Genomic DNA, 26,265 nt, shown 5'->3' on the forward strand with positions numbered 1-26,265 from the left:
ACCAATCAACAATCATTAAGTGCCTCTTCTTCTGCCTTCCAATTTCAAACCTGCCCTCCAACCCCACTACCTCTCAGTCCTCTCTCAGGTTATCACCTCTAAGCAACACTCTCCTCCTTTCCTGATATTGACCCCTTGGTTAATCAGTTCAGTTCTATCCTGTACTCTCCTCTTGAGTACCTAGTCCCCTTATCATATCACCAATTGCTCCCTCAAATATTTCTGAATAAAGATGGAGAAAAACTGTGATAACCTGGTTGATTAAAAATTTATGTTATTCAACTAAGCCCTCACTGCCCAAGGAAATTCTTTTCCATCTCTCTAATTGACTCACTATCTCATTCTACACAGTGGTTTTTCCAAATTTTTTCATTCCTCCTTAAACTTTCCTTAACCCCCTTGCCCCCACCCTTTTAGTTAAGAACTTTGCTTCATATTTTACTGAAAAACATTGAAGCCATTCACTAAGACCTCCTTCTTCCCTCTTCCTTATCTCATATTATCAGATGCCTGCTGTGACTATTTCTTCCTTCACCCTGCCTCACATGATAAAATGGCCCTTCTCTTTGCCATGGCCAACCCCTCCACAGGCAAAAGTGATCTCATTCCATCTCATCTCCTTTAGCAGGCTGCCCCTTCTATTATCTCCACTCTATTACTTATCTTCAATCTCTCCCTGCCTACTGACTCATTCCCTACTGCCTACAAATATGCCCATGCCTCCCCATCCTCATCCAACCCTCCCTTGATCCATGCATCTGCACTAATGACCATCCCATATCTCTATCCTTTTGCACCTGAACACCTAGAGAAGACCATCCACAACAGATGCTTCCATTTCTCCTCTCATTCTCCCAGTGAGATGTCCAGGACATGTCCACTTACTGTGGGTATCCTACAGGGCTCTGTCCTAGGCCCCCTTTTCTTCTCCTTCTACACTATTTTACAGGGCGATCTCATACAGAATTCAGACCAGGAGGGTCCCCAAGGCCACCATTTTCTCTTCAAAGTCAAGTCTTTTCTTTCTTTCCCAGGGGCCCACTGCCACCTTTGCTAGAACCAGTGAGGACTGGAAGGTGCCACGGAGGTTTTATCTATTTCTCAGATCTCCAATCTTCTATAGGCTCTGGAGGAGGGCTACATATAAGTTTAAAAAAAGAAGTGATGCTTTGGTATTAAGAGACCTGGGCAAAATACATGTGGAGAATTGTTTGGGAAAAACTGATTTAGACTGTATGGGCCTGGGACCACCTGACCTCCAGAAAAGTGAGGCTTCCGGATGTCATGAATAGCAGCTGAGCTGATAAGGGAGGGACCATGTGTTTCAAGCTGCTGGGGAATGTCCTTTAGTAAGACCAACCAGGAGGGTCTATAAAATGAAGGGACAGAATTAATAGAACTCCAATACCTCTTCTAGCTCAAATATTAATGATGTGACCCTGGCTTAAAGGACCAATTTTATAGGACCCTGTTCTCACTGGTGTGGATCAATGTCCTGCACCTAGATGAGGGGTGAGTCAGCGTTCAGGAGAGCAGGAAGGGAGAAAGATCCTGGACTTTTCTAACTTCCAAGCTTCAACAGAGAAGATCTGCAATGCTAACCTCTCTTCAAGTCGATGAAGGGAAAGAAAGACTCTCAAGAGAAACCAACACACTCCAGACACTTTGGGGAATTTCCCTTCCTGACAGACATCAAAGTTTCCCTCTGACAAGGGTGGGGGAAAGAGATGCTAAGATATCTGTTCTTGCCTCCCTCAAGCTGTATATATGACACCCCTTGTTATTTTAATAATAATAATAACTAGCATTTAACTGTCACTTTAAGTTTGAAAAGCATTTTACAAATATCTCATTTTATCCTCACAAGAACCCTTGGGGGTAGGTACTATCATTATTATTACCAGTTTACAGAGCGGGAAACTGAGGCAGACAGCCTTGACTAGGGTCACGGAACTCATAAGTAACTGAGGTCAAATTTGAACTGAGATCATCCCCTGTGCCACCTAATGCTCTCTGAGTTATAACCCTGCAAGGAAGAAGCTTGTGAGCTGGCATTTGACTAGCACAGACCCAGCATCACCATTCTGAGCCTCTGGCTTCAAAGCCACCACTAGGGCTAAACTTCCAACATTCCCCCTTTCTATATCTCTTCTATACTCCAGCCTCCTTATTTTTGTTATTTTACTGATCCTGCTGATAACAGGGCAATCTCTTCCTGTTATTATGCAGGCTCTTTGTTTCATACAATATAAAGGTCAAACCCCGAGGCTCTCTGGGCTCTCTGGCCTTCAAATGGAGCACGGAAGCCACCACCCACAGTGAGTGTGGAGGCCACATACGGAGACCGTTCCCGCCAGTCCCTGTTTGCTCCCCTCCCTTGTGAGTGGCAATGTTTGTTAAAGCTCTCTCTATGTGGGATGATGCTTGTCAGATGAATTCTCTTGCATTACAAATTGATGTCTGAAATGAGATGAAAAACACATTCCTGATATTTTAGAAAAAGAAAGAGGGAGGAAGGGTAAGGAAGGTGCCAGGAGGATGGAAATCTTTACAATGGAACGCTGTGGCCTAGGAGACTTAAGCTGCAAGGACACTGAGTAGTCAGGAGAGCTTACCTCTCATATCCCCTAGGACCTTGAAAGATAGATTGCTCAGGAGAAAAAAATGAACCCCAAGAGAGGCAAGGATTCTATTCCTTGGCTCTTCCTCATAGTGAAAGAAGCTTTCAGCTAGGAATGGGAGGGAGTTCCAGAAAGCACAAACAACCCAAATCTGCCCACTAACCCCTAGCAGTCAGCTGCAAAATGACAGGCTGTGGACAGAGGTGTGGATATATAGTGTGTGTGTGTGTGTGTGTGTGTGTGTGTGTGTGTGTGTTACCATAAGAAACAGGCACTGGTAGAGTCCTGGGGAATCTCTACAAGCCTTGAACTATCTTCATTGTAGATGATGAATGGATTGCCTTAGGGGGCTTATTCACTGACCCTCTCCTGATCAGCAGACTGCACCGCTATAATGAGAAGCCATTTCAGAATGACTTTTCACCATCAAATGAATATATTCCCCTTGGAGGGATTTGCCAGTCACTCCACACAATCCACTCCCACAGAAGCAATTGCTGTCCTGAGATAGGAGGCAGTCAGTCTTTGACTCGATGATAATTCAAATGGATGGCCTCTCCAGTTGATAGGATTGTAACCCAACACATGGTTGATACATTGGTAGCTCCAAGGGTAACTTAAACGGGCAGCCCCCTCTCCTCCTTTTAAATCCAGGAATCACTGTTCTGCAGGGAATTGTTCATCCAGGAAGTTTTCTCCCCACCCTAGCTATTATAATCCCTAATTCCAGTGACTGGATGAGGGAAGAAGAATAGTAATGTTTTGTTAAAAGATGAGACTAGAGAGGAGGCAGACTGGAATAAGGAGCTGTTTAGCTGTTCAGTCACATCTGAATCTTCATGATCCTATTTGGGATTTTCTTGGCAAAGATTCAGGAGTGGTTTGCTATTTCCTTCTCCAGCTCATTCGATAAATGAGCAAACAGGGGTAAGTGAGTTGCTTAGGGTCACACAGCTAGTGAGTGTCGGGGTCCAGATTTGAACTCAGATATTCCTGACTTCAGACCCAGAGCTGTATCCACTGAGCCAAGATGGAATGGAGGAAATGGACAACCCTCCCAAGAATCAGGAAGACCTGCATTCAAGACCCCGGACAGTTCAACTTCTCTGGCCAGTCTCTAAGACTCTAAATTGCAAGGTCGTGCTGTATTGATAAGGGTATCACCCTTCCCATCCATCCCCTTACCTAGAGTTTCCAGTAAGAGGTTCCCAAATTGGGTGCTGGAATGATCCAGGGGGGTGGTAGCCTCAGGTGCAATTGGGGAGCACTGAATAAAAATAAGGGGGTGGTGGAAGCATAAGGAAAGAAGAGAAGATAGAAAATTTTGGAAAACCGTTTATACATGTTTCATCTGTTGTGTAACAGTTAACATTGTAGTGATTACATTATTTTCCAAATAAACACATAAAATGCAAGTTATAATCGTTCAGGAGCCAAATCCACTAACAGATCCTAACAAGCAAGTGTTGGCAGGTGAGTGTGTTGTGCATTGGTGGGAAATCCGGCATGCATTGGCAGGAATATGTGCATGTAATGATTTCTTTACAATACAATATTATATTACAATACAATATTTTGTCATCAAAATTTCAATGCAGGAAACCCCCCCCCCACAAATTTACAATAAATTATTAAATTTCAGATGCATCATTTAAAAATATAAATTTTACATGTTTTTGAAATGATGCAAATAAAAAAAAAACATTAAAGGGTTAAAGAAAGTAGATTTCCAGTGGAGTGACGAGCAAAATTTTTTTAAAAGAGGGGCGTCATTAAACCAAATAAGTTTGCGAACTTCTGTGACCTACACTAATGAAAGTGCAGGTGCAGAACAAGAAAAAACGCCCTACACCAGACAAGTTGGAACCTGGATTGTAACCCAAGTGGGAGAGTGAGAGGCAAGGAACCTCCTTGCAAGTTACCCCTGTGTGCAAATATTCCGTGCTTTCTCAACATTCAGAGGCACTTGAGAAAACAGCTCAGAGTTGGAGCACCATCTGGCGGCTTAAGGAGATATTACACTCTGAGTAGCCATTCTAGCCCTGATAGACGGGAGATATTCCACTTTGTCCCTTCCAATTAGCCGGCGGTCTTATCTCTAGTGCCTGTGTACAGCAAATTGAATACCAACCCTGCCCTACGCGTGTATTAAATACGTTTAGACATGGCTTTTTCCCTACTGTAGGCTGGAGGAAAGGAATTCGTAGGGACAATTTCTGACTCCCATGTAGAAACTCAGGTTCAATTAAACTCCGATATTTGCATGGATTAGTGATCTCATTGCTGAACATTTCCTCTTCATTGATGCAGACTGCCTCCCATCGCTGCCTGCACATCTTGGTGGCAGTCTTGTTCATGATCTTGCTTGAGTTCTTCATGGAGTCTACCCAAGGCTTCTTCATTCCCACTGGACATGCCTAGAATACCAATGCAGCACATGGGCCATCCATTGGTTATCCCTTGCTCTTGCATATGACTAGACCACCTTCTTATCTGATCATACATTGTCACGAGGACATCCTTTATTTCTCCTTCCTACTTCCTTACTTATAATGTGCTATACCCATTAACTCCCACCCTGCCCCTCACCTTTAGCCTTCAGGTAATACTCAACTTAAATTCTTTGGTGACTATAATAATATCCCATGATTTTCAGTCATAGAATATCACTAGAAAAAAAATTTTTTTAATGTTATTTAAAAAAATTAACTCCCACTTCTCTACTGTAAAAAGAAAAAACTCATAACAAATATTCATAATCAAAACAAGTTCCTGGGGCGGCCAGGTGGCTCAGCGGGTAAGAGCACTGGCTCCAGTGTCGGGATGACCTGGATCAAATCAGGGCTCAGATACTTAGCACCACACCCAGAAATAACTGGCCATGTAACCTTGAGCAAGTTACTTAACCTCGATTGCTTAAAAAACAAACAAAAAAAAAAACCAAGTTCCTCCATTGGCCATGTTCAAAAATATGTCTCATTCTGCAGCCTGAGTCAATCACCAGTCTGTCAGGAAATAGATAGCATGGAATTCTGGTTGGTCATTGCATTGATCAGAGTTCCTAAGTCTTAAAGTTGCTTGTCTTTAAGAATATTGGTATCAGGGGCGGCCAGGAGGCTCATCCAGTAAGAGTACCGGCTCCAGTGTCGGGATGACCTGGGGATCGAATCCCAGGCTCAGATACTTAGCACCACACCCAGAAATAACTGGCCGTGTAACCTTGAGCAAGTTACTTAACCCCGATTGCTTTAAAATAAAGAAAGAAAGAAATTAATAAAAAAAATAAAAAATATTAAAAAAAAAGAATATTGGTATCAAGAACATTCAGGGAGAAGCTTGGGATCCTTCAAAGAAAAATGTGCGATTCCTGAGATTCTTTCCCTCATCCCTTTTGACTTTGGGCTTATGTAGGTAGCACTGATTTAGTGCTTTGAGGTCAGCAAAGCACCCTAAAAATATTATCTCATCTGATTCTCACAACACCTCTGTAATATGGGGGCTGTTATCTCAATTAACCGATGAGGACAATGAGGCAGAGGTTAAGTGACTGGTCCAGGGTCACCTGGTTAGTACATATCTGAGGATAGATTTGAACCCAGGTCTTCTGGACTCTAAATCTAGCACTCTATCCACTGTGCCACTCAGCATTATATATGTATACTAGATATTAGTTCTAGGACCATTTCATGGTCCATTTGCAGTGTATATCAAAGACACTGATGGTTGAACTATACAGCTTGCTGAATCCCATATACATCATGGTCTGAACAATAGGTATTCTTTATCCACTTAGTTTTTTCTGTGTGGATAGTAAGGCCGAGAATGAGATTTTGAATTTTTGAATGAGATTGATTTTAGGGGACTGTAATTTTACAGGGATTGATTCTATCCAGACAATGTCCTCTACAAACAGGAGTATCTAGAAGACCTCCAATTATAGGGTGAGAGAGGGACTGCAGTTTAGTGGATAGGGTCCAATTTGGAGACAGGGAGATCTTGGTTCCAATCCTTCCTCAGATACTAACAAATTACCTAATCTACCTTAGTTTTCTCACCTGTAAAATTAGGACAATCCCTAAAGAATTCACCTTCCAGGATTTTCCGGAGATTTAAGGGAGATCACATGTGTAAAGTCTTTCACAAAGCTTGAACCACACTATATAGATGCCAGCTATGATTAGGTTGATTGTTACAAGATAAAAACTCCTAAAAAACCACGAGACAGTGTTCCAGAGGTTGGCCACATATGGGTGTTTGCTGCTGACGGAGCAGAACAATCAATCTTTTTCACTGATTTCCAAGAGAGTCTCTCTGTTCCTCCAAGGTCCTGATGCTACAGCTATTTGCTGGGTAGTTAGCCTGCAGCCACAGCAGAGACACGAGCCCTCCGTTTCCCATCTAACTAAGTGGGACCTACTTAAATGTTATTCTGACTCATTTTCCAAATGGAGGATAAACAGCCATCCTGAATAAAAGCCTTAAACAAACAAACAAAGCAACTGGAGAGCTTGTTAGGCATACAGGTGAATCATAATTTTGTTTTTTTTAATAAAAGCTCCTTTTGTAAAAACTAGGCCCTTTTTCCTGGTACATTTTCTTTTCTTTTCTTTTCTTTTAATTTTTTAAAAGCAATCGGGGTTAACTAACTTGCTCAAGGTTACAAGGCCGGGTGTTTCTGGGTGGGTGCTAAGTGTCTGGGCCTGGATTCGATCCCAGGTCATCCTGACATTGGGGCTGGTGATCTTACTCACTGTACTACCTGGCCGCACCCCTGGTACATTTTCAAGAGCCTAAAAATACCTCTTGATTTTAAAAAATTTTTTCATTTATTGACTTGGCATCCTTCAGGACTTAATTTTTTTCTAAAGAAAAAAAATCTCTCTTTGTCTTTCTGTCTCAGTCTCTGAGGTGTGTATATGTATGTATGTGTGTTGTGTGTATATGCACCCACGTGTTCTCTCTTTCCCTGTCTGTCTCTCCCTCCCTTCCTAGGAATCAATATGAAATAGTACAATGCTTCTGTTGAGGTCAGGGAACCATAAAATGTTGAGGCCTAAGGTTTAGGTGTGCTCGAGACCCCAAAATACCAACATGCTGGGTCCTGCTGAATGAATTCGACTGTCTTCTCTCAGGCAAAGTAAAGCAAAGTTTATTAAAAGTTGGCCATAGTGGGTAGACTCTTAGGGTACTTGTGACAAGTGGGCCAGAATAATCTGACACAAAATGAGTCTGTGCTAGATAATTCCCGGCTCTCACGGAGGAAAGATGGAGCTTATATACAGAAAGATTGTGGGAGGATTTAGGGGTGGTCTAGAGGAGGAGTTTGGGGAGGGTCTTGAGGACGAGTCAAAAGAGGTAAGACTCCACTTAACACCCACACAAAAAAACTAGCCATGTAACCTTGGGCAAGTTACTTAACCTCAATTGCCCTCCAAAAAAAAGGCAAAAAAAAAAATGAGGTCAGACTCCCGTGAAGAGAGATTAAGGGTGAAAAGTAGCTGGAGGCTACCTGGAGATGACAGACAACGGAGGGCTAGGTTAGTTTAAGAGTAATGGATTTGGGCATGGATATTTTGGGAGGATCAAGGGTGGGGGCTAGCTGGACAAAGGAGGGCTAGGCTAGTAACAGATTTGGGCCAAGTGATAATGAAAGGCTTATTGGCCTCAGGAGAACTCAAGGGGGTTCCCAGAGCCTGTACCTCACCACTTCATGGATAACCTTTGCTCCATTCAAATGAATTTTCCTTTAAGTTGAAGTGCCCACCAGAAATTATACACCAAAGCCCCCTAAAACCTGCCAGAAGGGGCCCCTACCAGGGCCCCTGGAAACCACCTGATAGGCCATAATAGTGAGGGAATGTTTCACCTGTGTTGCTAGAAACATACCTCAGATACAAGTCTGTTCTTGTTAGCTTAGATACAAGTCTGTTCTTGTTAGGTACCCAAGACTTATTAGAAATGGTACCACCCCCCCCCAACCACATTTTGTTGATTAGCAGCACCTGGCTCTATAAAAGTATACCTTTCAGAAGATTCAGTGCTGTCTTCTTTATTAAGGAGGCAGTCGCCAGCTAAATAAACACTCCTATCAATTACAATTGGCATTGCTGTCCTGTTATTTCTTGGATGTCCACTACAAAGTGTTGCCAAAACCCTGTTAACTGGTCATTTTTAGTGCTATGATACAGAAGGGAAGGAAGTAGCTAGGTACAATGCAGGGACTGAAGTCAGGATGACTGCTCTTCCTGAGTCCCAATCTGGCCTCAGACACTTGCTAGCTATGTGTGTGACCCTGAGCAAGTCACTTAACTCTGTTTGCCTCAGTTTTCCCATCTGTAAAATGAGCTGGAGAAGGAAATGGCAAACCACTCCAGCATCTTCCAAGAACACCTCAAACAGGGTCAGGTAGAGTACGATAACAAGACCAACAAACAGAAGACAGCACAAGGATCAGGAAGATCTGAGTTCAAAGTCTACCTATAAGACCTACAGGCTGACTATGGAACTGTGGGTGATTCACCCAACATGCCTCGATTTCCCTGTTTGTTGTTTGTCCTTCATTCTAAAAGGACCAATGACATCAGGAAGGGGGTATCTTGACTTGCAAGTGAATTGGATTTAAGATCCATGCAAAGTCACCAGCCTCACACTCTCCTCTGGAGTTATCAGAGTCCAGTGGAGGCAAGATATACAACTGGATGACTGGAGATGGCCCTGGATGCAGTGACTTTTTTTGAGCTAAGATCTTTCCCAGGTCTTAGTTCTTCCGGAGGCAATGCCCACTCAGTAGTTAAAGGCAAGAAAGAATTAAAGCAAAAGATAACCTAGTTAGCCTTCACAAAAGAATCAGTCTAGGAGAGGAAGGCCCTCAGGGTTTTTGGCAGAACAGAAACAGGTGCTATTTACACTCTTTCTGAGCCATCAAAACCCAAACAATGTGCAAGTGAGGCTTGGGTTGGAACCTATTATCGGCCAATCTGTGAGAGCCTAACTGATATGGATTTAAAGGCATAGTCATGTAGCTTCCTTTGAATCACAATGGGCTTTAGCAAAGCCTGGTTCTAGAGATTCATTTCAAGAAACCATAAATGAAAATCACATGAGACAAGAGTTAATTGTCCCAGTTTTTCTTGATGATAGAATAAATGAATAGGGAAGAGGAAAAAATGTAGCCCCAAGATCCCTTGTGAAATTTATATTCCTTTGGACAGAACACCCACGTGTAACACCACATGTATAATTCCCACATGAACAGAGGGAGAAGAGGAGCCCCACCTCCCTCACAAGGTTCTCGGATCAAGTATCAGTATGCCAAGTGCTATGTAAATACTATTAGTATGTTACAGATGGATTCACACACCAATGCTTCAATTACTTGCAAGATGGTCGAGTAGCAACCTGTAGGATGTGGTGCCAAGTTATATGTCTACGTATTCAAGACTTACAAGTCCCTGCCCACTAAGTCTAGCAGCTTAAGAACTAGCCCTAGAGACATAGACCTTGGTTCATGTCCTGCTTCTGACACACACTAACTTTGCAAACACAGGCAACCCTTTTAAGTTATCCAAGTTTGAGGCAAGTCACTAAGACTTTCCAATGGAATCAGGTCTCCAAGTCTGTCTTATTTGTTGTGCCTCTACAGACCCTGACACTGCTGCTAAGTACTTTCCAATGGGAAACTTTGCTGTCTTCAGTAGAACAATGGGAAAGAGAGCTGACCTTTCTGGAATTAATCTTCTGTAAATTTTATCCTTTTCTCCAAATGTTCCTCCCCACTCAAAAAGCTCTCAGTCACTGTACCTCTATTTCACACTAATTTTTCAACTTTGTGTACCCTTCATTATTCATCTCCAAATTTATGCTACCCTCATGTTTTTGGTCTTCTCAAAAGACTATAAAAATATTCATTCTTGTGAAACTGAGTAAAGACTTTGGTTCAGCTCTTGAAGCTCTTGGCCATGGCACCCATTAATGGCTCTTCCCTTATTGATGAGGTACAGGCTCTGGGAACCCCCTTGAACTCTGATTGAATCTTCCCACTTGATGAGGCATTTGCCTGAGGCCATAAGCCTTTCATTCTAGCTAGGCCCAAATCTCTTACTTTTTTTTTTTAAGCAATTGGGGTTAAGTAACTTGCTCACGGTTACACGGCCAGGTGTTTCTGGGTGGGTGCTAAGTGTCTGAGCCTAGGATTCAATCCCCCAGGTCATCCCGACACTGGAGCGGTGCTCTTACTTGCTGAGCCACCTGGCCGCCCCAAATCTCTTACTCTTACTAGCCTAGCCCTCCATTGTCCATCTACTTCCCACCCTTGAGCCTATCAAAATATCTGTACCCAAATCAACTGTTACACCCTTGAACTGGCCAGAGCCCTCCATTGTCCAGTCCTCTCCAGGTAGCCTCCAGCAACTTCACTCATTTACTGGAGTCTGACCTCATTAACTACCCTCCCCAAACTCATTACTGACGTCTGTCCTCATCTGACTCCTGAAGACCCTCCCCAAACTCCTCTAGACCCCCCTAGATTTCTCCCACAACCTTTCTGTATATAAGACCCCATCTTGCCTCCATGTAGTGTGAGAGCACCATAGGATTTTCCAATACAAGCCTTACAGATACTGAGGCTACTTAAGAGTCTACCCAATATAGTAAACTTTTAATAAATTTTGCTTTTCTTTGGCTGAGAGATTTATGTTGAATTTATTTGTTAGGACCCAGCATGTTGGTATTTGGGGGTCTCCAGCACCCCTATCCTAAACTTTACATTTTATGGTGACCCTCTTCATTATGACTCTAAGTAATAAAGAATGCTTTGGTGTATCAGCAATGCCATATTCAAAATGCCTATGGAAATTACAGATATGCTGATATAATTATCCATAACAAAATACATCATGCTTGCCATATGGGGGAATAAGCTAGAAAATTTATTAAAATACCAAAAGACTGAGTCCCAAAATCAGAAAGTGAAAGCCATTAGAGTAGTTATGACACTGGCACAGGTAGATAAAGTAGAAAGCACCCACATTCTCAAGCCATTAAAACAGAACAGGCTACCTCAGGCAAAGGTCCTCCTCTCCCCACTCACAGCAACCACCCAGTGTCCAGGAAGCGTGCTCCCAGCAGCTCCGGCCCCTGGCAGTACTCAGCAGGAGTCCTTAGCAGAAATTCTGGCTGACTCAAAAAGGGCTTTGCGCTGTCGCTGCCGCTGCCTCTGCTGCTGCTACCACCTTCGCTGCCGCCACCAGACACTGCAGGAACTCTAGTTTTGGCTTCCGCTTCCTCTTGCTCCGCCCCTTCCTGCTACATCAGCAAGTCCAATGGGGCATGGAAGATCTTTAAATCCCATAACCCTTATATTTGGTCAAACAAGAAATGAGTTCTGAACCCATCTTCAATGCTAAGTTACTAAGGAACTGCTGTTGCACCAGGGGAGGGAGTTTTCTGTGCACTCCAGAACTATAAAAGCCATGCTATTATATATATATATGTTTATGTATTGGTATGTATATGTATGTAAATGTTTATGTATTTACGTATGTGTATGTGTGTGTATCTAACAAAGCCATGGCTATCATAAATAAAAATAAAAAATATAAATAAAAAGTAATAAAAATAACAGACATATATGTAGCACCTTAAGTTTGCAAAGAACTTTACATACATGCTGTCAAAAATGATATTGCTATAGCAAAAGGAGACCCCTCCCCTGGAAAGGAAAAGAAACCGACCTTCCCTGGTGGTCCAAGACATTTGGATATGACTTCAGTTTCTGCATCTTCCTACTACAAAACCAGGTCTGCCTTTGTCAGGGAAATGGTACAAAGAAGAGTCCAGAAGAAATCATGAGTTGTTTTGAGTAGCCATGAGTACCATGAGTTACCAAAAGTATAACCATTTTGTTCTCAGATATTACACAAGTTAAACAGTTGCTTCCGGGTTAAATTAATTTTCATTTTATAAACCACACACTACTCATTTTTTTGCTTGTAATTCTTTTTCTTTATTCCCTTTTCTAGATCAGGAACTAAAAAAAAAAAGTCAAACCAAAAAAAGGCCAAAGGTCATGCAGAGCCCTCAAGAAAAGTACATTGTGCTTCTCTTCAGTCCTTAACAAGTAAAAGTTAAAACATTAAAGCGAATTTATCCTGAACTCCCCCCCCCCCGCCCCCGTACTTAACTTCCTGAAGGCTTTTTCTTCACACTTCACATACACAACACTGATATCAAGAAAGAACAAATAATTTTTTTTTAAATAAAACATGTTTTTGTAAAAGAAAAATATAGAGCCCCTGGAGTTGTCACAATGTGCAAAACTTTAAACACCTAAATAAAACTTCTTTCAAAAGAAAAGAAAGAGTGTCTAAAAATGACCACTGGAGAACTCTCCTCATAAAAATTCCTCCAAGTGTTCAAGTTGATCTTAAAGCTTCCAGTGTGTTCATGATCACCAATTATCATCATTCCAAGAAATTATGCGACTTTAGGCAAATCACTCTAAAAAAATACTCATTGCTTTAGTTTCCTTGTTTGTGAAATAGACCAGATGACCTTCATGGTCTCTTCAATTCTAATTCTAGAAGTCTATGAATTTCATTCTAGCAAGAGTTGGGGGAGAAATCAGGATAAGCCCAGCCTAGTTCAAGTCCATGGTACTATAAAAGTCAGAAGACTGGCAATGCATACATTTTTAATCACCTCTTTTTAGTGAAATAAGAGAATTTCTGTGGGAGACCTACTGTCTGAATCTCATCCCTCAATCCCCCAGGGCAATCTTCTTCACAATTCTAAAAGGTGTGATTTTCAGAAGCTCTTGAGAAATGTGATATTGTTAAGATATTTCCTATCTTAGAAGCAAAAATCATTAAAAATGGGTACAACCCATAGCATGACTCTAACTTTGGTCTTTGAATCATAGTTTTTATGATTTTTTTTTTAATCAAAACAGTTTTTATAAGGGATGGCTTATTATTATATGGGGCCAAAGTTAAAATCCCAAGATTCTATGAAGCAAATCTTTGGTGGGACAGTGACAACAGCCTCTGTTTATGTCCATTAATGCCCTGGGAGGAAAGGGTTGGGGAGGAACCATGAAGGAATGGGCAAAGAGAAACATCATGTGATCACAAGTTGGGTTCTTTTATAGATGTGTATCTATAAGAGATCCATATATGTATGTAGCTTTTATTTATTGTTGTTACTTGTGTTTCTGGGGAGAAATACTTGTGACCTCTGGCTCATCAAATTCGATTTAAAAATGGATAATATTGACTGTATTTATTACCCTGAGTTTCTTCTATCCCACATCCCCTCTGTGGTAGCCCTGACTATCACAAGCAAAGAAAGGGAAGGATATCTATTCTTTATGACTAGAGGAATACCATTAGTTTCTTCTTCCCAGATGTATAAGCAGTGCCTTTGTGCTCCCCTAGGTAGGTCCCCAGGTGGCTATAGGTATGGCCCACAGATACAAAGGAGGTTGGCTCCCACAGTAGCCTGGGACATAGTTCCACTGGAGAGGATGGTCTGTTTGATATGGATCACGGACAGAAGAAACTTTTCTAGAATGTTCTCCCTTGTGCTCAGGAATGCTCCCTGGAACAGAGAAAAATACTGCAGGGAGACGGGGTGAACAAGATAGATTCTGCCCTCTGTGCCCAGAGGAGAAGATACCGTCATATTCCCCCATGCACCTAAGTCAGGATAAGCCCAAATCACTAAGTGACAAAGATTCAAAACTTGTGCAATGACGCAGAAACTTTGGTCTGTGCCTATTTAAATTCACTCGTATGCATTCATCAAAAACACCACAACAATTTCTCATGGGATTTGGATCTGCTTTGGTCAACTTCCTGACATGTTGTGTGCATTGATGGTCCATGAACATGGCCCAGAAGAGGCTGGGAAGAGGGGAAAGATTGAATTGACAGTGTAATATCACCTTAGAGAATAACAAACTCACACAAAAAAAGTCAACCAAATACCTAGCGCATCAGAACGTTCCCAATCAAAAAATATCAGTCACATCATAAGTGGATGAGTTAAGGACTTTCAAAACTAGATTCTACGTGCTCTCAGGGATTTTGCCATAACTTTAGCCTGGTACTAAATGTGCTCTCTTTCTTGCTCAGATTCCGCATGTATATGTCTTCTTGTAGGTCATGTATACTTACATATTCATAACAATCTTTTAGTGGATGAACCTTTTCCATTTATTATCTATAGAAAGTTCATTCTCAAATGAAATACATTTACTCCCAAATTCCTCTCCACCTCCCCACCCCCACCCCATGGAGACCGCATGTACTCGAATGCCACATGAAAACAAAAACTCTTAACTATGTACAAAATCCAGTGTAAATCATACTAATGCATTAGTAACTTTTTTTCTCTAATAACTGTGTTTAAAAGTCAACTTTAAAGAAAGAGTATAATTCCAAAGGATTCATGGATTATCCAAGCTTGGGAAGAATGATGCCTGTATCCCTACCAGAAAGACCATCTGTGCAAAAGAGGAACAAAGGCATTTAATGAGCAGCGACGGGATGGAAGGGTGTATTTTAGACCTTTAAGGAATCAACTGATTTATAAATAAGTTACTTGCAAAAGTGAACCAGATTTGCATAAAATTCATTAGAGAGGACTGTCAAGTTTTCCTTCATAAAAGGTCTTCTGGTATAAAGAGTCACTTCCAGGGGAAGATTATGCTTTCCCAGAATCCTTTGGTAGTTTGGGACCTGGTGGACCAGAAGGCTGGTTAATTCAATTTGGGAAAGAGATTCAAATGTTCTCCACTGACAGAGATTAGTCAAGCTCATCAAAATTGATCACTTGGCCTCTCCCTGGCAAGAAACACCATTGCCTGGTGGTCACCTGGGGGAAGTCAGAAAGTGCTCAACAATCTCTAGTGATTGCAGTGGGTCAAGAGGGGCTCACATACCCTCTCTAGGATGCATCTCTCTTCATAGGTTTTGCTTTAGCCACTTGATGTAGCTGTCCCTAGTCCGAACTCCCACTGAGAAATTGGTGGGCCAGGCAGTGAAAATCATACAGCCATGGAAGGCATCCTCAAAGTGGTCGTGGGTTACATCGACGCCAGCACTCTCCAAGCGCTTGACATACATAATGCCATCATCTCTGAGGACATCATGTTCACAGGTCAAGACGTAGGTCTTCGGCAAGTTCTGAAGTACCTCCTGGTCGGCAATCAGCGGGGCTGAACGTGCATCCAGGAGCTGGGGGAGCTCTTGGATAATCTTAGTATTTCCCACTGTCTGCATGACAGGCTTATAATTCTTAGTGATGGATTCAGGCAAGAGGGAAAGCCAGTTGAGCCGGGCCCTGAGAGTGGCGGCCTGCTCCACATCCAAGGAGGTATGGTTGTTGACCACCATGGCCTGGACAAAATCCTGGTTCCCTCTGAAATAATCGATCCAGTATCTGACCATGACGTGACGGGGCAGGATTGGGGAGTTCATATTCTGCTGGTAAGATGGGGTGTTGAAATCGAGAGCTTGGAGGACTGGGTAGATCAAAGCTTGGAGTTTGATTTTACTTCTGAAGGTGTCATCTTGGCTAAACTGTGGGGAAAGAAAGGGAAGAGCAGAATGATATCTTGTCTGGCATCGTTCACATACATCACACCCTGATGAGAACTTAAAATATTCTAAAAGAAAGTTCCTTGCAGAGGTGGGGACAGACTCGGTTGATGCATTGGCTGCTTTTGCTGAACTGCCTTTCCCCCTCTTCCTTTTCCTTCCTTCTACTTTCTGGAAGCATGAAAAAAGGAAAAGGTGGGAAAAGGCAATAAAGCAGAAAACGGTTCAGTACAGTTCAATGCACTTACAGGCCATAGAGTCAGAGGATCCCAGTTCAAATCATGCTTCTTCAAATACTACCTAAGCATCCTTGGGCAAGTCACTTAAACTGTTCTCATCTGCAAGATGAGGGGGATGGAACACATGGCAGCTGAAGTCCCTTCCAGCTCTGTAGCTATGACCTTTTAAAATTTTCTATTAAAAGGCTTACAGGGGCGGCTAGGTGGCGCAGTGAGTAAAGTGCCAGCCCTGGAGTCAGGAGGACCAGAGTTCGGTTCCGTCCTCAGACACTTAACACCTACACACACACACACACACACACAAAAACTAGCCATGTAACCTTGGGCAAATCACTTAACTCCAATTGCCCTTCAAAAGGCAAAAAAAAAAAAAAATTTTTTTTTAATAATAAATAAATAAATAAAAGACTTACAGGTGGTGATGTGCTAGAATTGGCTCATATTGGCTGGTAAGAGCCGCTTGTTAAATTTTTAGTTGGAAGCATTCACACCTTAGATATCAACAAATGCTACAAATCAGGATTTGATTTATTGTTTTACTAATTGTCTTGACTTAAGAAAGTGATGGAGAAAATATTAATACTGCAGCTTAAACTGAAAAGTATGGTGTGCATATATTTTCTTCCAGAGAGCCTGTTGTTAAACACTTAAAGCACACCTTGCTTACAGGATAGGGAAAGGAATAGCTGGAAATGGAGATGGTGTGAAAACAAGATAGCTTTAGGCTGACCTGGATACTAAAATCCATTAAGTCTTAATGATATACACATTTTACTCTGCTAAAAGCAATTTGCCTCAAAAAAGGAGGGGAGAAGGGAATAAGCTTTTATATATCAGGCCCTATGCTAAGCACTTTACAAATTTTATCCTCATAACAACCCTATGAGGGAAGGATTGTAATTATTCCCATTTTACTGTTGAGGAAAGTGAGGTAGATAGAATTTAAGTGACTTACCCAGGGTTACACAGTAAGAGTCTAAGTACAGATTTGAACTTAAATCCTTCCTGACTCCAGGTTCAACACTCTATCCAGTTATTGTGAGGCTCTATAAAGCATTGTGTGAACCTTAAAGCATTATATAAATGTCTATTACTTAATAATTATTCATTAATACGTAATAATTTACTGTCATTCATTGTTAGCATTCATATACCACTTTAATGTTTGCAGAGCCCTTTACAAATATTATCTCATTTTATCCTTATGACAACTCTGTGAGTGAGGTTATTGCTGGTTTTTGTTTGTTTGTTTGCTTGTTTTTTTCTTTTCAGTTATTTCAGTCATGCCTAACTTTTCATGACCCCATTTGGAATTTTCTTCACAGAGATACTGAAGTGATTTGCCATTTTGTGCTCCAGCTCAATTTACAGATGAGGAAACTGAGGCAAGCAGGGTTAAGTGACTTGCCCAGGGTCATACAGCTAATAAGTACCTGAGCCCAGATTTGAACACAGGAGGATGAGTTTTCCTGACTCCAGGTCCAGAGCTCTATACACTTTGCCACCTAGCTGTTCACAGATAAGGAGACCAAAGCAGACAGTTAAGTGACTCAGCTAGGATCCTACAGCTTGTAAAAGCCTGGGGTGGGATTTGAACTCTGCTCTTCCTAGTTCTAGGCTCAGCGCTCTTTCAGTCCATTTCTCTCGGCCACATTCTGCTCATTCCAAATGCCCTTTTTTTTTAAAAACAAAGAAGTCGTGGCATCTTGGATTTGGAGCTGGAAAGGACTTCAGAGTGGATCTAGTTTGAATTCCTCATTTTACAGGTGAGGAAATTGAGGCCCACAGGACAATTTGCCTAAGGGAACATAGATAATAAGAACCCATGGTAGGATCTGACTACAGAGATTGTGCTCCTGGGCTTGATCCATAGGGTCTCCTAAAATAGTCTTCTAAGTCTGCTCTATAGGTGATGGGGGCAGCACCCTGGACAGATCCTTCCAAGCCCACCCACTTCTAAGGAAGCTGCTGTTACCATGGGAGTCACAGAACTACAGAGAAAAATAAGAAAGGCAGTGGTTCCCTCCTGGTCATTACCTGCTGACCCAGAGCTGCAGCCAAATTTCCGCCGGCACTGTCTCCAGAAATGGCTATTCTAGCTGGGTCCACAGAATACTTCTCCAGGACCTGAGGCTGCAGGAAGTACTTGGTAGCCTGTTCCAGATCATAGAGTTGTTCTGGAAAATGGACCTGTGGGACCAGCCTGTATCTGTGGAGACAAAAGACCTATGTATTTAGAGATCATGGAAGCTCTGCCACTGAAAGTGACTGATGTGCAGGGAGGTGACAGGGAAGACTCATTTTGAAACCAAATGATGGCCAACTGGAAATGGGAAAATCTGTCATCCAAAAAAACTATTTTGCTTTGGGGAGGGGTGGGCCTAGTTTTTCATGGGGGTAGGTTTCCTCTCTTGAAGATACACTCACAACTTCCCCAACCTTTTCTAGAAATGACTATAATCTTTCCCACCTGGAAACCTACATGGTCCATGCCCATCTAACTGGGACCTCACTGACTAACTTCCACCATTTCCCTGCTTTTACCTTCAGTGATGGGGAAACCAGACAGCCTGCACAAGACCCCAACCTTTTCCTACAAAACCCGTAGCCCTGGCTGAAAATACTGACAGGCTTTTGCCCAGTCTATATCATTAAGATACTCTACCCTGGCATTACCCTTTCCAGAACTGATTTGAAGATTGAACATACTCACCCATGAATAAATCTGCTTCTTAAGTCTTCCTTTGTGTAAGTTCAAAGCATCATAAGTGTATAGGAAAGGCAAAAGTGTGGTTTCTCAGAGACTATCTGCTAAAGTAAGTAAGTCCTTAGGCCTAAGTTTTCATTTTCTAGAAATTATGTGACTTTGAAACTTTAGAAATCTTTCGGTATAGTTGCTCTATTCTAGTCAGCTCTTCTCACCCAGCTTATCACAAAAGAGTCGAGTTTCTATAGAACTGCAAGAATTGCTGAACAAGATTACTGATAAAGAGTAGTAGACAGTAGCCTTGGGAGAGTTGAGGCAGTAGCCTTGGGAAGAAGTTAAGTCCCCAGTTCTCAGAAAACTCCTAGATAATACTAAAATGAAATAATGTAGAATGGAAGGAGCTGGTAGCAGCAGGTGGATTTGACCAATCAGGAAACAGACAGTGACCTTGGGTCACTAAGGTCCAGATAAGGATACATCTAGGTTAGACTGAAGGGGGGTTCAGTATTCTGATGTTGTTACTGCACTTGAGTAATTGTAAGGGTTATGGGATTTAAAGATCTTCCATGCCCCATTGGACTTGCTGATGTAGCAGGAAGGGGTGGAGCAAGAGGAAGTGGAAGCCAAGCTAGAGTTCCTGCAGTGGCTAGCAGTGGTGGCAACGGAGGCAGCAGCAGCAGAGGCAGTGGCAGTGGAAGCGCGAAGCCCTTTTTGAGTCAGCCAGAATTTCTGCTAAGGACTCCTGCTGAGGACTGCCAGGGGCTGGAGCTACTGGGAGCATGCTTCCTGGACGTTGGGTGGTTTTTATTTTTTTTTATTTTTTTTTTGGGGGGGGGTTAACAAGCTTACTTTAATCAGTCAAATATGTATCGTTTATCTAGTTCAGGGGAAAAAGGTCAGCACCCCGAACTTCAAAGTATACAGACAGAATTATCAAGACAGAGAAACAGATCAAGTAGACAGATTTCCAAACTGTCCAACCATTACATCCATACCAAATCAACATCTGGGTTTCAACATCTGGGTTTTTCAAAGCCAAGGGGGGCTCTCAACAACTGCTTCCCAGAATCCAGATGAAATCACAGAACACTTCTCAAAGTGAGCCCCAAAACAAAGCTACACATCAGGGCTTATATAGCCTTCTCCTGGCTCAGAGAATGTAACAACCTTATTGACTCACTGGCCAATCAAGAAGTATCTACTGAAAAACAAGCCTCCCACCCCAGGTTCCAGGTGCACTTTAGCCTAGGGGCAGGGAAGATCTTACAAATTTACATTCCCATTACAATTGCCCAAGGATGGCACAGATGGGAAGACTTACTATTCATTAAGAATGCATTAATACAGGGGCAGTTAGGTGGCTTAGTGAATAGAGCACCAGCCCTGGAGTCAGGAGGATCTGAGTTCAGATCCAGCCTCAGTCACTTAACACATACACACACACAAAGTCACTTAACCCCAACGGCCCTTGAAAAGCAAAAAAAAAAAAAAAGAATGCATTAATACATTATTGGAAATTATTTCCAGAAGCCAGTATTTATTTAGAGAATTTCTTGGTTAGGGGATTTCTTAGTCATACTGACAACTTCATGCACTCTGAAACTGTCAGAGAAAATAATTGAATCACTGTTGTGTTTAACCATTATTAGATATATTAGAAGCAATATTTTTTAAATTAGAAAGTCTAATGATCTAGAATTACCATTGTTATTTCTCACAATTCCCTCTAACTAAATATATCATACTTTAGTCTACCTAAGTTGACCTGTTCTATCCTGATCCTTAACCCAGAAAACCAGCAATTTCACTGTGAGACCAGTTCAGCAAGCTCAAGACACATTTGCCATCCTAGAGAGTGGGACAAGAGTATCAGGATTCAAATCCATTTAAGAGGCAGACTAACATTCCAGTAGCATTTTACCTTGGGGATACTGATAGAATCTCAGAGCTGGGAAGGACCTTACACATCATGAAATTCCACTCCCTTCTCTCTATAGACAAAGATGTTGACACTATCCTCATGAATTTCAATGACCTGAAAAAAAACTACAAACTCTGGGGCAATAATTTTAGGAAATATAAGTCTTAGAACTGGAGGGATATTTAGATTGGAGGGAAAGGCCCACAACAGTTTTATTTTTACCAAAGAAAAATATAAATGGAAACCCACTGAGTCTACCAAGACCTCCCCTCCCCCCCCACATATACACACATATACCCTCATTCATGGTATATCAGGGCTAAAACCCCAGATATCTGGTTACTGTCTTCTAGGGAATATATTCCCCAAAACAAGCCAATTATTTCCACAATGATTATTAAAAATCATTATCTTCCATCTCCAGATCCAACATTCAAATCAGATGTCAACAACACAAAGAAAATAAGTAATTTTCTGTTAAAGGGCATGGATAAAGGGAACAACATGGATATGACCTCCTTTGAACCTTTGAAAAAAAAAAGCCCAAAAGGAAACCCCTCCACTGACTGTCTTTCAAGTATCCTTAACTTCTTCTCTCTGTTCTTCATGATCACTTAACACTCATCAAAATACAATTAGGCATCTGGTCTAAAGGGAGAGATGTAGCCCAACTCACACTTGAATAGGAATGGCTTCTACACCATCCCTGACAACTGGTCCTCCAGCCTTAGCTTGGAAACTGCCAATGAGAAGGGGGTGGGGGTGGGATGTGGCCACTAGCTTTGGTAGTAGCCATTCCCTTTGGGATAGCTCTAAGAGCTGTGAAGTTTTCCCCAACATCAAGCAACAAACTGTTTCTTGGGGTGTTTTCAACTGAAACATAGAGCACTAAAAAGAACACCGGACTTGGGTTCAGATCTCAACAATACCATTCAATGGTTCTGTGTGACCATAGACAATTCTCTGAAATGTCTCTGGGTCTCATCTATAAATGAGGATAACAAAAGCATCTACTTCAGGGGTGGCCAGGTGGCTCAGCAAGTAAGAGCACCAGGCTCCAGTGTCGGAATGACCTGGGGATCAAATCCAGGCTCAGATACTTAGCACCACACTCAGAAATAACTGGCCGTGAAACCTTGAGCAAGTTACTTAACCCTGATTGCTTTTAAAAAAAAAAAGCATCTACTTCACAGAGCTGAAATAATATATGTAAAGTGCTTTGCAAACTTTAAAGTCAGTCAGTGACAAATACTTACTAAGTACCTACTATGTGCCAAGAACTGTGTTAAGTGCTAGGGATACAAAGAAAAATAAAAACCAATTCCTGTTCTCCAGAAGCTCACAGTCTAACTGGGAAAACAACATGAAAACAACTGTGGAAAGCACTTTATAAATGCTAGCTATTATTATCATATGAGTTGCAGGTGTTTGGGACACTGACCCCCTGGTGTTTGGGACACTGACCCCCTTCTCCCTTTTACTGGTGACCAATTAACCCATCAAAATACTCACTTGAAATGAGAGGCAAGAAGTGGAAATGGCGCCTTTGGGCCACCAAGTGGAGCCATTGTGCATGATGCGTTAGCTTTGCCCCCAGTCCTTTGAACAGCATGCAGTACCCCTTCTGATACATAACCACTTAAATAACCATCCAAGTCCCCTTTAGGAAATCAATGCTTGTTGGGTCATCAGAAATATTCATCAATGACTTTTTGTCTCCTACTTAAACACCCTCGTTTTTTCCCTTCTAGGAAAGGCAAACCCAATCCCAAAGCTAAATGTTCTGGCCATGAGTCCAGTGGTCTTTAATTTGTGGGTGATGGAGGAAGGAGAAGAAAGAAAAGGACCCATTTACGTTCTCAGATTCCATTCAGCTCTTCACTACAGTCCAGTGTTCCTGAGAAAGGCCAGCTTCCATGCAGAGCTGTTATGAAATGCCAGATGCTTTCTGCAGTGCAGTGAAGGGTCCACCTCCTTCCCCTCCCACACCTTCTCTCAAGCTCCAAACTCTTAAGAGAGCTTACCAAGCGACAGGGTCCTTTCATTATCTTTCTGCTTAGGTGGTAGGTGGGGTGGGCCAGGGAAACCAGACACTTCAGGGACATAAAAGAACCAAGTATCCAAAAGCATCAGAAATGCCTGGGGAGATAAGGCCAACTTCACCTTGACAGTTACAAGGAAGGCCCTGAGTCGGCTGAATGTCCAACAAGAAAACACGAAAACAGTATCAAAACAGAGCAGTCAAAGTGGTTGTTTTGTAATCTGTCCCGAGGGATGTGCCAGGCCATTCTTTAGAAATAAAGCTACAATCTGCTACCAGAAACCACAGTTTTGTAGCTAGAAGGTACCCAGGCCATCTACTCCAGCCCCAACATTTTACAGAGGAGGCTGGTGAGGCCAAGGGAGGGGAATGATTTGCCCAAGGTCACAGGGACATCAAGAATCCAGAGATTAGCTAGCTCTCTGGGCAGAGAATGAGGAAAGGCCTTATATGGAAATCAATATAATGGAAAAAAATACAAGTTATTGATGAAAATTGAAAATAAAGCTACTGTGAAAAGGAAGAAACAATCCTACTGTTCTAATCAGCTGGCTACCTTTAATTATTAGACATGTTTCCTTCCAAACAAAGGAAAATAAATGTTTAAAACTACTGCAAAATCCTCAGCCAGGCCTCTCCAGCCCACCCGGGTCTGCCTCCTGGTCCTTCACAGCTCTTCACACACTCTGTCCCAGCCAAATGGGCCTGCTAGCCATTTGCTGAACGTGCCATTCTATTTCCTGCCTGTGTCTTTGTCTAACAACCAGCACAATCATTTTAATAGCTGGCACTTACATAGCATTCTGATTTACAGAAACCTTAGCGCCTTCCTTCATATATATAAGTAGATATGTATATGTGTGTATTTCTTTAAGATTTATAAAACACTTTAAAAATATTGAATCATTTGATCCTTACCACAAATAGCAGGAGGCAGGAGGTGCCATTATTCCTATTTTTACAGATAAGGACACCGAAGCAAATAGGATTAAGTGACTTGCCCAGGGTGATGTAGATACTGTGTGGCTGGATTTGAACTCAACTCTTTCTGACTCTAGGCCTAGAGCTCCAGCCACTTTGACACCTAGCTGCCCCACTTCTAAGATACACCCGTCTCACCTCTGATTTACAGAAACCCTAGTGGCCTTCCTTCAAACACACTCCCGCATAAGACCTATCCTGACTCCCCCTGCTGTCAATACCATCTGACCCCTGTGGTTACTTTTCCTAACTTTGACTACTTTGTACTTAATTATTTGTAGTACACTTGAATCTCCTCGGTTGAATGTTAGCTCCTTGAGGGCAGGAGTTATTGTTTTTTCTTCCCATCTGAAGAACCCAGCATAGTGGGACTGGTCCTTTGATTTCTTTGGTATAGGTACCTTCTCCACAGGTCATCCAGCTTATTGTTGTCTAAAATAGAGGTCTTCAACATCTGGTCTGGAGACTGCAGAGGGCTCCCAAATCCTTTCAGGGAGTCCCTAAGGTCAAAACTGATTTAATAATAATAATACTAAGATATTTTGATTTCTAATGTGGCAAATATCAATAAGTATCACATAATCCACATAAATAAAAGCTCTTTGGAGGGAATGGGATCTTCAATAATTTTTTAGAGAATAGAAGGGGTCTTGTAAACAAAGAGTTTGAGAACCACTGGTCTACAGCACCAAAATGTTAGGTGAGTTGTCCAGGGTCACACAGTCAATTCACATCCTAGGTGGGGTCTCCTGGCTCGAAGGCTAGGGCTCCAATATAATTCTACTCCCCTAGGAAAAAGTAGGTACTTAATGAATGTTTGGTCAATTGAATTGCATTAAAACCAAACCTAAGGCTTAGTTAGTGAAACAATTTGTATGTTCATGAGCAGTAATTCCTGATTCAAATAATTTCAGGGCTGTGTCCAATAATTCTCAAAAGTATTAATTTATTGCAGATTGAAGCATACCCTTTATTTTTCTTGGGGGTTTTTGTCTGTGTTTGCTTTTATTACACCACTAACATGGATATGTGTTTTGCATGACTGCACATGTATAACCTACATCAAATTACTTACCTCCTCAATGAGGGGAGAGGGAAGAAAGGGAGGAAGATAATTTGGAACTCAAAAAAATTTTTTTAAAACAACTGTCAAAAATTGTTTATACATGTAAGTGGGGAAAAAATAAAAATGTTATTTAAAAAAACTATCAATATTTTTTTCAATATATGCTATGCAACAGCTTGAGGTGAAGGAACAGCAAAAAAAAATATTGCTTTCAAAAAAAACCAGAAGAAAAAATGTGCACAAATTATGTGCATTAAAAAACCCAGCCCAACCCATTGGTGAATAACAGATGTGAAATGTGGTTTGACAGGGAGAGGGTGGGCAATTAAAGACACTACACATCAAATCAGGCAGCAAATGAGAGAACAAAAAGCTTGAGAAAGAGATAAAGATGCCTGGGATAAGAAAAAGAAAAAGGCTGCAGTAGAATCAGACAGTTTGCCACATATTTACAGAATAGAGAGCTGGGATTTTCTAGATTCTGAGGTTCAAAAAAGGCCAGCACCATCCCCAAGATGAGCAGAGCCTGACTGCTTCCCTGTTTTCTTAAAAATAAAACAAAATAAAATTGTTACAAAAAGCTGGAGGGAAAAGAAAAAAGGAACAAACTAGTAAGTTTTCGTTGAAGTTATTCTATCTATAACCTTGTACAAAAATAATCAGAGCCTGAATTGTGAAATGGAGCCAGGGAGTCCTAGAATCTCCTAGCCCTTCTGGATTAGGTGCTCCCTAGCCATTCTCATGGGAATTTGCAAAGAAATGAGGATAGCACACAATGAATTTTGCAGTGCAAAGTGCCTGCAGTTTCAGGATCCTTCCCCCCAAATCCCCAGGTCAGTCACTTTCCATTGGAACATTCTGATTTTTGAGGGAGGGGACCTCCACGGTGACTCCTACTGCATTTAGACTGGCTGATCTTAAACTGAGGTCTGAAGACCTAATTTTATTGTTTTATAAACTGTATATTAATATAATTTTTTAAGCAATTGGGGTTAAGTAACTTGCTCAAGGTTACACGGCCAGTTATTTTGTGTGGGTGCCAAGTATCTGAGGCCAGAACCAATCCTGACATGGGGGCTGGTGCTCTTACT

General features: G+C 41.8%; 1 protein-coding gene across 1 annotated transcript in view; it reads right to left on the reverse strand.

Annotated features, from left to right (window-relative positions):
* Positions 1 to 15,130: 15,130 nt before the first annotated feature.
* Positions 15,131 to 26,265, reverse strand: part of NCEH1 (neutral cholesterol ester hydrolase 1) — a 55,925-nt gene continuing 44,790 nt past the window's right edge. Inside the window, exons 4-5 of the mRNA XM_069083595.1 lie at positions 18,496 to 18,667; positions 15,131 to 16,201 (exon numbers count right to left, since the gene is read on the reverse strand). Coding sequence (XP_068939696.1) covers positions 15,584 to 16,201; positions 18,496 to 18,667 — 790 coding nt within the window. The 3' untranslated portion in view covers positions 15,131 to 15,583. The remainder of the gene's footprint in view (positions 16,202 to 18,495; positions 18,668 to 26,265) is intronic.

This window comes from Petaurus breviceps, unplaced genomic scaffold (assembly GCF_028583685.1).
Source record: "Petaurus breviceps papuanus isolate PSGF00001 unplaced genomic scaffold, PetGlider_PUasm1.0 173, whole genome shotgun sequence".
NCBI lineage: Eukaryota > Metazoa > Chordata > Mammalia > Diprotodontia > Petauridae > Petaurus > Petaurus breviceps.